The sequence below is a fragment of the Anser brachyrhynchus genome (assembly GCF_964034855.1).
Source record: "Anser brachyrhynchus genome assembly, chromosome: 2".
NCBI lineage: Eukaryota > Metazoa > Chordata > Aves > Anseriformes > Anatidae > Anser > Anser brachyrhynchus.
The window spans coordinates 25,133,964-25,147,409 of NC_137695.1; the positions used below are offsets into that span (position 1 = coordinate 25,133,964).

The following is a 13,446-nucleotide window of genomic DNA, read 5'->3' on the forward strand; positions in this document are numbered from 1 at the left end:
AGTTGGAAGAAGCATTGCTTTACTGCCTTTTTGGTTGAAAGGTGCAATGTATTCAATATTCACATTTTCTTGATGTCCTCATTTATCTTCGTGTGTAGGAAAGAAAGAGATGAAACACATGTCAATTTATATCAAAACTTCTGCCAGTTTTATGCAATATATTTAGCCATTCCAAGCATATGGTGCATGGCAGCTCACTCATATGCATATTTAGTAAGAAACTCGCGTAAATAAAGGTGAATCTAGTGTAAACTCATAAAGCAGGAGTCACCGGAACAAAGACTCAGAGTTAGCCAGGTGGCTCATTCAGTTCACTGTTCTGAGAGCTGTCTATTTGCTTAGGCTTTTGTACTGAATCTGTCTTCCTATTGCAGTCTGTAAATATGTGTTCAGTAAAGATCTTATCAAATGTCCAGTGAAGTTATGCAGAATCTCATTACTCTGTATGTTAGCCACTGTTAGTTAACAGTTAAATGTGAGCAATAGAATGGCTATTTATCATAAAATCTTTAATCTGTCTAAATTTGTGTAATTTTCTCCTGTGGTAGCTTGAACATGCTAAAATTACCCAGACAGAACTCATGCGAGAATCCTTCAAAAAGCAACAAGAGGCCACAGAGTTTATCAGGTATCAGGAGGAACTGCAAGAGCATCTTAATGAAGAAACCAAAGCCAGAGAGCAGTTGGCTTTGGAGCTTAGTAAAGCTGAAGGTGAGTAACTTCTTTGAGCTGTTGAACTCACTAACCTATTAATTAGGTAAAGAAAACGCAAACTGGAACAATTTCTTAGCAAGCTTTTTCTTAGCAAACTTACTAACTTTCTGGGTAGTTATGGACAAGATGTTCTCTAGAGGTCCCTTTCAGCCTCAACCACTCTGTGATTCTGTTTCCCCAACTTTATCTCACTATTTTTTTTATCACTTATTATTAAAACCACTTATTATTAAAAATAATAGCTTGGATATGCTGTTATCCTCAATTTTGATTTATTTTGTTACGTGCAGACAAACTTAAATATTAACAACTTAGAATCATAGAATCATGGTTGAGTTGGGAAGCCACGTCATCTAGTCCAACCCCCTGGTCAGAGCAGAGTCTGCTAGAGTTGGCTTCCCAAAACTATGTCCAGTCAAGTTTTGAATGTCCATAACCTCTCTGGGCAGCCTGTTATGGTATTTTGGGTTTACAGATGTAATGCAATGTAGGGCAAGTATATATTTTTGCTAGGAAAGAAAGTATATTAAAGGCAAAGATCTAGTGAGAACTATGAAGCTATGCCTTGCAATCTGTTTTTTTTATCTGATTTTGATCTGATAACGTTTTATTTGGAAAAAAATCTTGGAAGTGTACAAAGTGGAAATCTTCAAGAAGTTTTAACTGGTATTTAAATTTAATGATAGCAATAGCAATGTCTAGCAAAGTTATAAGACTTACTGGCTGTGTTGATAGTTCATCATGAGTTCTGAATTATAAGAGACAGAACTTGATTTTAGTTTCAGGCCTCAGTAGATATATTGTACATTTAAACTTGTTACTTTTAAGATTTATATCACGTGCAGAGACTTAATACAGTTCAGTCTTTTGCAGAAAATCAGCTAATTTTTCCCTCTGATTGCTTTAATGCTCTATAACTCCTGAATTCATTAAATCTTTTTTCAACGTTTTTTTCAGAGAACTTCTGAAATTAACTCACTTCTAAATGACAGGCGCCTTTTTATATGTTGATATAACAAAACAAAAATGCTGTAGAACTCCCGATTTAATTTTTCCTGCTCATTGAACCGAGCTGTGAGCATACTCTTACAAAGCCAAACTGCATTCCATTATCAAATTCCTTAGATAAGCATGCAAAACAACGTCTTAGTTCATTATACATCTGATGGTACTCTGTCTTCTCTTGAGATAAAACGTGTCATTTGTGATCATTTCTTTCTTATCACAAAAACTGCTGCAGCTGAGACATTTTCAAACCTCTGGTGTGTTAGTGGCATCAGATATGACATATCTAAGGAATGTGATAGAAAAGCTAATGCCAATTTGTTCACTGAACTCTGACAACTTTCATTACATGTCTTTGAAAGAGAGAAAAAAAAGCAGGAGCAAATACTGTAACACAGGTGATCCTACTAGACTTTTTTCTTTGTTCCTACCTTTTTGTTGGATGTGGGCACTCCGTTTAACCTGGGAATGCCCTCTCAGCTTCCAGTCTGCTAAGTACTCATTGTGAACGTCAGCTGTTACAGTGGAAGTAACTACTAGAATTGGTATTGTCTCAATTTTTGAAATGCTTTTAATGTTGTTTCTCAGCCTTTGTATTGGGCTGCTGAGGGAAGTGGCAGAGTCCCCATCCTAGGACGTATTTATTGATGGGATTCAGTAGGTCAGGTTTAACGTAAGACTTGATATTCTTGAAGATCTTTTCCGACCTAGATGATTCTGTGGTTCTAGTTTACTATCTTTTTTTCAACAGTTAGTCCACCTATGCGCCTCTGCACTTTGAATCCGAGTCTGAAAAAACAGACTGGCCCACAGTGCATGATAGATATGCATGGGACCAGGCCTATGCTTCGCAGCCAGTATGTGCAAAGTCCACTATTACTTAATTTCCTTCTTGACAGCTTTCATCTGATGTGGATGTAAGTGCACACAGAGGTTTTACATCGTCTGCACAGACAACCAATGGAAGCATCTTTAGTTTTCCTATATTCTCAAGCCAGGGTTAAATCCATGTTAATACTATTTCGAGACTAGCTTCATACTGACAAAGCTTACTTTAGTATTGGAAAAAATACTACATAGATTCTTCGTGTTTAGTACTAAGAAACCTCTAAGATAGGGTTGTGTCTCTAGCTGAGAAAGTTTTGGCTTTGTAAGACTGATGTCCTGTATGTCCTCTAGAACCATCAGCATCAGACAAGACAGAACACACCTCTCTAGAGTGCGCTATATATTTAGTGCTTTCTGTTGCACATTAATAACGTCTCTTGTGTTCTATGGTTAGATGTTTCTGAAAGTACTGGTGTGAAACTTCTCATTCATGCAGAGGCCTATACCATTATAGTATCTTAGGTTAGTTTATACAGCCCTCAAGGAAATTTAGTTTTGTTTTGGTTTGTTGGTTTTTGTTTGTTTGCTTGTTTTTTTCCTAAGAATTTAGCTTTGTGCTCACTCTGTATCATTCCAATGTGGTGCCATTTCTTACTGCCTTAATATCATTCATCAAGCTAAACCAGAGCTCCTCTTCAGATTCCTATGTACACTCTTTCACTATTTTCCAATTTTTATATTTTGCCATGTGCTATTATTTTTATTGTTTGTTCATCAGCTAAGAAAACAGGAGCAGAATTTCTCGAGTGCAGAGTATCCAATGTGTATGTGCATTCACATGAGATTACTGTGGTGACTTGACCGTGCAAAAAGTTCAAATTCTTATTAAATCTACCCAAAAATTGATGTTCTACAGGCCTCATTGATGGTTATGCAGATGAAAAAGCATTTCTGGAAAAACAGCTCCAGGAAAAAATAGATGTAATTGACCATCTTGAGCAAGAACTACTCCGTACAGGTAACAAATTGCAGGAGTTAGAGGCTGAGCAGCAGCAGATCCAGGAAGAAAAGGAATTACTTGCCAGACAGAAGGATGCCATGAGAGCAGATGCGGGGCCAGTAGAGCAGCGTACGTATTTCTCACAGTCTTTCTATGAGATTTTCTTATATTTTGAAATAAGACAATAAGTAATCTTGGTGAAATTGTTTAGATTTCTTTTCTCTGTTTAATCATTAATAAAAATGCGAAGTGACAAAATATGATATTTTCATACCTGGTGCCGAACACTAGCAAGATAACTTTTTCTTGATATTTGAACAAAAAAAGACTGAATTTTCAGAAGGGCTGAGCAATCACAGTTGCTCTTGAAGTCAGCAAAAACTTGATACCTATGAAAATTTGCTTTTATTTATATTATTGCTGGAGATGCAGTATCTCAAAGCTGACACCTGTGTACAAAAATACTCATCTAAATAGTTTCCAAACAGACTTCTAGAGACACAAGCAAGTTTACCTACTTGAATATGATTGAACGTGATGTCCATACTTACTTTAGGCACTGTAGATGTGCTTTTTTAACAAATTTCTGTGTTGAATAAGAGTGGCACAGGAGTTGCATAATAAGGAAAAGCTGTTACCACTAATGAAAGTTGCTTACTCAATTCTCCAGAAAGTAAAATACAGAAATTAAAAAAAAAAAAAAAAAGTGATGGTGGGAGTTTCAGATAAGTATTATGTCAGTTTCACCTAACTAACTGCTTACTCAGGAATAAAAGTATTTGCTTTGATGAAGTAAATGTGTCCTTTAATTCTTCCTTAAACTAATAAGTTAATATTTGAGAGAGGAAGAAAATTAGGACAATGGTGTTTAAGTACTGCTCTTTTGAGGATTGCAGTGCTTACATTAAGTTAGCATTTTATTTTATGTTTAAAAGTTTGTGGTGATTTATAATGTTGCTGGTTTGGTAAATTGTTTTTGCAACTGTATGCATTTTGTGTAATAGTGCAATTTTAAGAACAGCCAGTTGCTTGCTACTTTATAGGAAAGATGATCCTTGCATATAACTCCAGTTAAGTTTTATGCTTTATATTTCTAAGTATTTTAAAGTTACTATAATGTATAACAACTGTAAACAAGTCTATAAATGTATGTTTAGGTACTTATATCATGCATACCAGAATAACCTACCACATTCCCTAAGTTATCTCAACAACTTTGTCATTAAATGCCACACTTTCTTTGGCTTCATTTTCTCTTACGTTGTTGCACCACAAGAAAACTATAGCTGGCATGTGAATTACTTTGCTTCTTTTTTTGTTTTCTCTCTCTCTCTCTCTCTATTCTCCTAGGCCTAGTAGATGCTGCAGTCGATGCAGCTTCCCAAGCAGGTGTGTTTGTATGTTGCATGGCCAATCTGTAACTGGGTGGAAGATTTAAACGTACTGACATTGTTAATCAGGATTATTGGGCTTCTGGCTTACTGACATTACTTGTAATTCTTACTGGCCTGCAGCTTTGATGTTGTATTTCATACTCAATTTTATGTTTCACTAACAACATTTCTACAATTTCTAAGCATAATAAGCAAATTCATGAATAACCATCATCTTATTCACCTATGAATTACATATACTTAGGTGGTATTGCAGGGATATTTTTGTATGTTTTTTTTTATTTCCAAATATAGTGAAGTCATTCATTATGATAACTAAACGCTGTGTTATATTGACATATAATAGTTACCCAAAAAAGAGAATTGGTTAAATATGATGTAAGATGATGGTGTCTAAAGGGTTTTCTTCTAGTGAAAGTAAATTGTATTCTGTCTAATTATCAATCGTGGTTTAAAGATTCTCCAAATGTAATTGCACTTTACAGTTTGGATTTTACCTCAAGGGATGCCTTAACGGTTAGTTAACATGTATTCAATGGGCTGTGGCTTAAGAATCTTAATAGAGTGGTTTGGGGCTTTACTATATATGTGCCGGCACTTTCATGAGGAATCAAAATTGTGCATGCAGTCATTGACTTTACAAAGGTCCAGTTATGGGTCAGTAATTTCCCCCTCTGCCTGGCAACCTTGCTAAGTGTTTCAGAATTTTCTTCAAATTATTTATGTGCACCACATTAAATGACAAGGAGTGGGAGGGGATTGATTTTAATCATGATAATGAAGAGAAGAGGATTGGGTTTCCTGTACATTATTGTTAACCCTTTTGCTGATTAGCTGTAGTTTAAATCAATGCATTTTTATTTTCTGTGCCACTTATGCAAGGACTTTTTAGTTTATATGGAACTTGAATGGGGGAATGATCTGATACCACTTCACTAGCGGTTCTCTGAAGACTATCTAAAGGATAGTACTTCTGGTATGAATTTGCTGTAGTGATTCTCTTGATTATTTCTCAGAAGAAAATACATTTTCTTAAAAAATAAAAAAATAAAAAAAAATAGTAAAAACCCAAACCAGTTCATGTCCTTCTGCAGACTACAGCATGGATACATACAACCTTGGGGAGTGGTTTTTCTTCATAACTTTAACTATTCGTGTCTAAAGGTAGTGTATGATGATTTTATTATAACCAGAATTACTGGAGGAAACAGAAAAGCTAATGAAAGAAAAAATCGAAGTACAGCGTCAAGCTGAAAAAGAGTACGATGACCTTCAGAAGCAAGTGAAAGTCTTGGAAATAGACTTGGAAGAGCAAGTGAACCGTTTTATCGAGCTAGAGCAAGAAAAAAATGCAGAACTAATGGACTTAAGGCAGCAAAACCAGGCTTTGGAGAAGCAACTTGAGAAAACAAGAAAATTTCTTGATGTAAGTATGGTAGAAGGCTTGTTTCTTGAAGGTGGGTGGGCACATGCTGAGGTTTGCTTCAGCAGCAAATGCTCATATTTTCAGACTTTGAGCAAATACCTAGAAACACGTGATGGTAACAGAACTATAGGTTGCAGTCCAAGAATGTAACATGGTTTAAAAGCTAAAAGTTTGACTGAGATGTTTGCTTAGGACTGTTCTGCATTTTTAAGTAAAAAGTAGCAGGCTTCCTAAATTTTGTTTAAAATAATGAGAAACGTCTGGAATTAATGAGGAAAAATACATTTTTGTGATTTCATTTGTAACAATCTTTGTGGAATTTCCATGTTTTATAACAGTTGGGAGTTTCGGTGAGGTCTTTTGGAATTAAGTAGTCAGCTTCAGTTGTGCGTGGAAAATGAAAGTGTAATTTTTCCAAATTTCTTTTATAGACTACTTTCATTTCTTTTCTAAGAATCTCTCTGTAGTTATTAAGCTACACCTCCCAGCCAGTCCATATTTACAGTGGCAATTGCCTCTTTAATGTACAGTGTTTCTTCTTGCCTACAGCCTGTCTCAGCAATTCTGTTCTAAACACTACCTATTTTTCAGCAAACCACATCATCCTGCCTCCTCCTTTTCCCATTTTTTCCTACTAAGTGTCTTATACTATTATTTCTGTGCCTTCTCAGTCAACTCTTTAGTAACTAGTAAGGTGGAATAATTTCATACTCAATAAACACTGTAACACTACCTCTGCACTATTACTAAGCAGTATTAAAGAAAAGATCTTCTCCAGATACTTCTTAGTACAATTGTGTTTGCCTTATTTCATTTTCTTCAGGTACAAGGCTTTTTTTTACACTGAAACAAGTGTTTCATAATAAGACAAGATTCAGAATTTAAAATTCTTACTACAAGCATCATATTCATAAACTCAGTATTTTGGAGGATTATCAATAACATGAACTGGAGAATTAGGAACTACTAAGAGGAGTAGTCATTTTTTTAATAGCAGAATTAGAATTCTTCTGTTTACCCTGAAACAGCAGATGATTTTAATTATTTTTTAACTTAAAATCTGCAACTTGTCAAGGCTGATGTTTTATTCCAGTTTGCTGGATTTCTGCAAAATGTTTTGTTGCTTGGCAGAAGCATTCCTCTTTTTATCAGATACTTCAGCCAGTTTACTTTAATGCATCTGATAATGTCACTTTGTAAAACCAGACAGACTTCTAAGGGGATCCTTCACTGGATGCTACCACTTGTGTATTATTTCCTAAATAAAAATATTCCACAAATGTCAGAGTAGGATATAGCAACCGAAATTGGTCAGAAGAGAAACTGAAATGCAAAATTCAAACAATTTATAAATATTTATAATCTTAGCGTTTTTGTTTTGTTTGTTTCAGTGTTTGTTGTTTTTTTTTCCTGTTGGCTTTTCATCAATATTAATATAGAATTAATTCCTATTCGTAATTTACATTTATGCTACATGTATCAAAGACAAACATTAAGTCAGAAAAATCATTAAATAATGGCTTATTTGTGTGGTGTACCTGGCACAGAAGAAACAAAGACTGTCGCTTTTGTGAAATAATACTGGCTGTACCTATGCTGTCTTCATTTTTGAGGTATGAATTATGAAGTCTTAAAGAACTTTTTAAAATCATAGTTGCATGAGGTTCTGCTACATCAAAAACATTGGCATACTGTTTCCAGACTCATCTTAACAGAAGTAAGAAGTAATAATATACTTAGTTTAGATAGATTTTAAAATCAAATGGTGTGTCCACATGATTCCTTAACTTTCAGGAGCAAGCTGTTGACAGAGAACATGAGAGAGATGTGTTCCAGCAAGAGATACAGAAGCTGGAACAACAGCTGAAGGTTCCACAAAGGAGTCAGCCTGTCAATGAACATCAAAGTAGGGAGGTAAGACACTTTATGACTTATACTCAGTGAATGTATATGACAAAATGACAACTGGCTGTTTGTAGGACAAGAGGAAATGGCCTCAAGTTGCACCAGGTGAGGTTTAAGTTGAATATTAGGAAGGAATTCTCTGCTGAAGGGGATGTGGGGCATTGGAGCAGGCTATCTGGGGAGGTGGTTGGGTCACCATTTCCAGAGGTATTCAAAAGATGTGTGGATGTGGTGCTTAGGGGTGGATTTGGCAGTGCTAGGTTACCGGTTGCACTTGATGATCTTGGGGGTCTTTTCCAACCTAAATGACTTTATGATTCTATGACTGTAACCTATTTTATGGTGTACCTAATCTGCATCCATTTATAAGTCAGGAAAGTATATCCGTAAAGATGAAAGTGCTGGAGGACAGGGCTGAACCTGTTTTGGGATTTATTGGGATTGTTTGTTTTTAATAATAGACATATGGAGACTTCATATCTTTTATATATCTTAATTTAGAAAGTTTATTCTGTTTTCAAAAGCCTGCAGAAACAGTCAGGACTACTTTAGCAATTTAACATGTTCTTAAATTGTTTTGTGACAACATTTTTCATAGCACAGGTGCATGGCTGAAGGAATTGAATTACCAAGGTTGAAGCACATGAGATGTAGTAGTGCTCTCTGTGCACACTTGAAACTCCCCAGCTATGCTGCAAGTTCCTATCTCTGCAACTTCAGTTACTCTTAAATACATTGTTTCTGAGCACAAGCATGATCTACTGAGATTTAGGGTGCGTTCTTTGGATGCTTTGTCTCCTGTATAAAGTGAAATGATATAATCCATCACATCTGTTCGGTCCTATTTAACAAACCCAGCAGGAAAACAAAATGTCTTTTTCCTTCAGACTAAAGTATAGCAATCCTCTTCAATATTAAGGACCCAGTGAGCTGTAACATGTATCTATGTCACTAACCAACTCCTTATTTCAAATCATTTTGTCATGGATTTTTTAATACTATGATACTCCTCGAAGTAGTAAACAACATCTTCACCTTAGGGTTCAGGATATTCCATCCTTAGATCATAGAATCATAAAATCACAGAATATCCTGAATTAGAAAGGATCCACAAGGATCATTAAGTCCAACTCCTGGTTCCACACAGGACCACCCAAAACCAAACCAAATAGCTGAGAGCGCTGTCCAAACGCTTCTTGAACTCTTGCAGGCTCGGTGCTGTAACTGCTTCCCTAGGGAGCCTGTCCCCGTGCCCGACCACCCTCTGGGTGCAGAATCTTTCCCTCACACCCAGCCTGACCCTCCCCTGTCCCAGCTCCATGCCGTTCCCTCAGGTCCTGTCGCTGTCCCCAGAGAGCAGAGCTCAGCGCCTGCCCCTCCGCTCCCCTCGTGAGGGAGCTGCAGGCCGCCATGAGGCCTCCCCTCAGCCTGCTCTGCGCTGGACTGAACAAACCAAGGGACCTCAGCCGCTGCTCATACATCTTCCCCTCCAGACCCTTCACCATCTCTGCAGCCCTCCTTTGGACACTCTCTAATAGTTTTATGTCCTTCTCATATTGTGGTGCCCAAGACTGCATACAGTGCTCATGGTGAGGCTGCACCAGCACAGAACAGAGCAGGACAGTCCCCTCCCTCGACCAGCTAGCCGTGCTGTGCCTGATGCACCCAGGGTACAGTTGGCCGTCTTTGCTGCCAGGGCACACTGCTGCCTCATGTTCAACTTCCCATCAAACAGAACCCCCAGATCCCTTTCCATGGGGCTGCTTCTCCAGCCTCTCATCCTCCAGTCTGTGCATTTAGGATTACCCAGGCCCACCTATGGAATCTGGCACTTGCTTTTTTTTAAATTTCATACAATTTGTGATTGCCCAGCCCTTTAATTTGTCAAGCTCTCTCTGCAAGGCCTCTCTCTGCCCTTGAGAGATTTGATGACATCTCCTTATTTAGTATCATCTGCAAACTTAATTAGCGTGCATTTGAGTCTTGCATCCAGACCATTTATAAAAACATAAAAGAGAACTGTCCCTAAAACGGAGCCCTACTAATGATTGGCTGCCAGCATGATGTAACCCCATTTTCTATAACCCTTTGAGCCCAACCCATCAGCATATTGTTCACCCATCATATTAGGTATTTATATAGCTGTATGCTGGACATTTTGTCCAGAAGGATACTGTGAGAAATAGTATCAAAAGCTGTGCTGAAATCCAAAAAGATCATGCCTGCTGGTTTTCTTGGTCAACTAGGTGGGTAACCTTGTCACAAAAGCAAATTAAGTTAGTTAAACAGGAGTTTGCCCTCATGAACCCACATTGGTTATGATCAGTGACTGCATTGTCTTTCGAGTGTTTTTCAGTAACTCCCAGAATAATCTCCATAATTTTACTAGGCATTGAAGCGAGACTGACTGACCTGTAGTTACTAGGGTCTTCTTTCTTACCCTGCTTGAAAAGTGGGACAACACATTTGCCAGCTTCTAGTTGACTGGGACTTCTCCAGATTCCCAAGACCACAGAAAAATAATTGAGAAATGTCTTGCAATGACATCAGCCAGCTCTTCGAATACCCTGGGATGAATCACATTGGGCCCTATAGACTTATGTGCATAAGATGTTAGATGTTAGAAATATCTTGATAGTGCACTGCATAAGGATGCCATGCTATTTTGCCTTTTAATGACTAGATGGCATGAAGGCATTGGAAAGACACAGATCTAGAGAGCGGGTGGTATAGCGCAGAACATGTGACTTCTTTGAAAATGTATTTGTTGGATATAGCACTACAATATCCTGATTGTGCATTCTGTTTCACCTAAACAGGAGGATTTTCATTACATTAAAAAAAAGGATTTTTTTTCCTCGATAAAAAATGAGTGCTGTTAGTATTGCTAGCAAACCCTCCTAATCTACTACAATATATTTATCTTCTTGCCATATTGTCATTAGGTTGAACAGTTAACCAACCATCTAAAAGAAAAAACAGACAAATGCAGTGAGCTTTTGCTTTCTAAAGAGCAACTTCAGCGAGATGTGCAAGAACGAAATGAAGAAATTGAGAAATTAGAATGCAGAATAAGAGAACTGGAACAAGCCTTAATTATCAGTGCAGACAACTTGCAAAAGGTATTTCTTGGTCTAAAATTACCATGTGTTTACTCCTTTTTTTTTTTTCAAGAACAATAATAAACAAATCCTTTTGATTTGTTTATTATTAAGCAAGTAATGTTACTAAATTTGATTTATTTTTAAAGGTGGAGGAAAGGAAACAATTTGGCACCATTATAGTAAAGGGAGAATTACCTCTTGAAATACAACTACAAGCTGAACGAGAAGCTGTGGACAGAAAGGAGAAGGAGGTAAGATATCTGTGCAATGTTCCACGTTTCCTATGATAATATCAGTCTGATATTTTTGACTGATAGTTTTTGCTTTCTGTTGAGTATAGAGAACTATACAGATAAATTTTTTAAACAGATAAAACGCCTCTTCTGAGCCATGATAATTGTTATCATCTCTGTTAATGCTTATGAGTTATCTAAGCAGAGGGTGTTTCTGGAATCAAAATGCGGCCCAGTGAAGAAAGAGTTCATAGTAATTTCAGCTGATTTTTAATGGGTTTAAAATTTCATTCAGTTTAAAGACTCAGAATGTCACTCAGAACAACACATTCTGTTGTTTCTCCCTACCACACTGGTTTACAGTTAACATTACACTTGAAAATTATGGCATTTAATTTTTCGTATGGCTGTCTATTCCTTTTTTACCATTTGTTTTGGAAACAGGTCACAAACCTTGAAGAACAGCTGGAGCAGTTTCGAGAGGAGCTAGAAAATAAAAATGAAGAAGTTCAGCAATTGCACATGCAACTAGAAATTCAGCGAAAGGAATCCACTACACACTTGCAAGAACTTGAACAAGAAAACAAATTGTTTAAGGTAATAGTGTAACAGGGAAGCCTACGGCATTATATTCTTTTCTCCCCAGAAACAAATTATTAGAAAATGCGAAGATACCATATTTTCTTGTTCTTGAGCATTTTGCAGTTCAGCTTGCAAAATACTAAAAAACTCATAATTAATTCTCATTCCATGCAGTTTGTTCCTCCTGTACCTTACTCATACTAGAATATGCAGAAAATGTTATGTACAGCTATAAATGGTTTGGGGTTGTTTTTGTTTTATTTTGGTTTGGTTTTTGGTAGGATGAAATGGAAATACTGGGACTAGCTATGCAGAAATCTGAGGATGCCACCATAAAGGACCATCATTTAGTGGCTGGGAGACTCACTCACATCATGCAAGAAAAGGAGCAGGAAATAGATCATCTTCATGAACAAATTGCAAAACTGCAACAGCAACTTGAAGGCACAACTGACAACAAAGTACATACTTTTGAAATCTTTTTTCAGAGTCCCATGTTACGTTGCTAGCTTTAATATTAACAATAAATCTCCCTCCCCTCCATCAATCACAGTATCTTCTGTTGCTGCTTTAATATAAAAATGAGAATGCTTCAGTATCCAAAAGTGCTTTAATGCTATTCTCTTTTTCCTCTTCTGTCTCATTTTTTTTACTATGGATACTTTTTACTTGCTTTCTCTTTATTTTTCTCCCTTATTTCTCCTTCAATTTCTGTCTTAAATTCTTCATTCTTTATTCTTCTAATACTTCTGAACATAGTAATATGTAGGTAGCTGAACTGAATTTCATCATTCATTGTATCATCTTCCCTGCAATGACTTACTCACAGTGTTATGTTTCAGTGACACCTGCTGGACCTGTACTTACAGGTGTTTTTAGCAGTTTATTTTTGTAAGTTTATGTAAATACTTTGATGTCATACCAGTGTATGATGACATACATCCAATCCAGTTTGAAATGTGATGGATGTGCAAACAGTGTGCTGTGCTCTATTTAAAATAAATAAATAAATAAGAGTAAGAAAGAAACAGATTCATTCTTAGCTTATTTACTAAGACTTAACACCTGTATTTTTCTTACTTTTTCAATTATATATTTTTATAAAAATAAGCTTCATCTTCTAATGGCTTGCTTCTATTTTATACAGATTTAATGCATTTGATTTTAATGGATATACTGCATATTTTGTGTTGATATAAGTGATAGCAGAAACAGGCCTCCAATCTCAAGTTTTGTAGAAAAAATATTGGCTCTC

General features: G+C 36.5%; 1 protein-coding gene across 12 annotated transcripts in view; it reads left to right on the forward strand.

Moving 5' to 3' along the window:
* The window catches only part of AKAP9 (A-kinase anchoring protein 9), a 110,246-nt gene that overhangs the window by 74,428 nt on the left and 22,372 nt on the right, over positions 1-13,446 (forward strand). For 10 of the 12 annotated variants that reach the window (XM_080582531.1, XM_080582534.1, XM_080582536.1 and 7 more), the window contains 9 exons: positions 549-711; positions 3,464-3,676; positions 4,898-4,936; positions 6,135-6,367; positions 8,162-8,281; positions 11,218-11,394; positions 11,523-11,627; positions 12,054-12,206; positions 12,473-12,652. In XM_080582531.1, the coding sequence (XP_080438657.1) occupies positions 549-711; positions 3,464-3,676; positions 4,898-4,936; positions 6,135-6,367; positions 8,162-8,281; positions 11,218-11,394; positions 11,523-11,627; positions 12,054-12,206; positions 12,473-12,652 (1,383 nt within the window). The remainder of the gene's footprint in view (positions 1-548; positions 712-3,463; positions 3,677-4,897; positions 4,937-6,134; positions 6,368-8,161; positions 8,282-11,217; positions 11,395-11,522; positions 11,628-12,053; positions 12,207-12,472; positions 12,653-13,446) is intronic. The other 2 variants (XM_080582539.1, XM_080582540.1) reach the window with 1 other exon arrangement.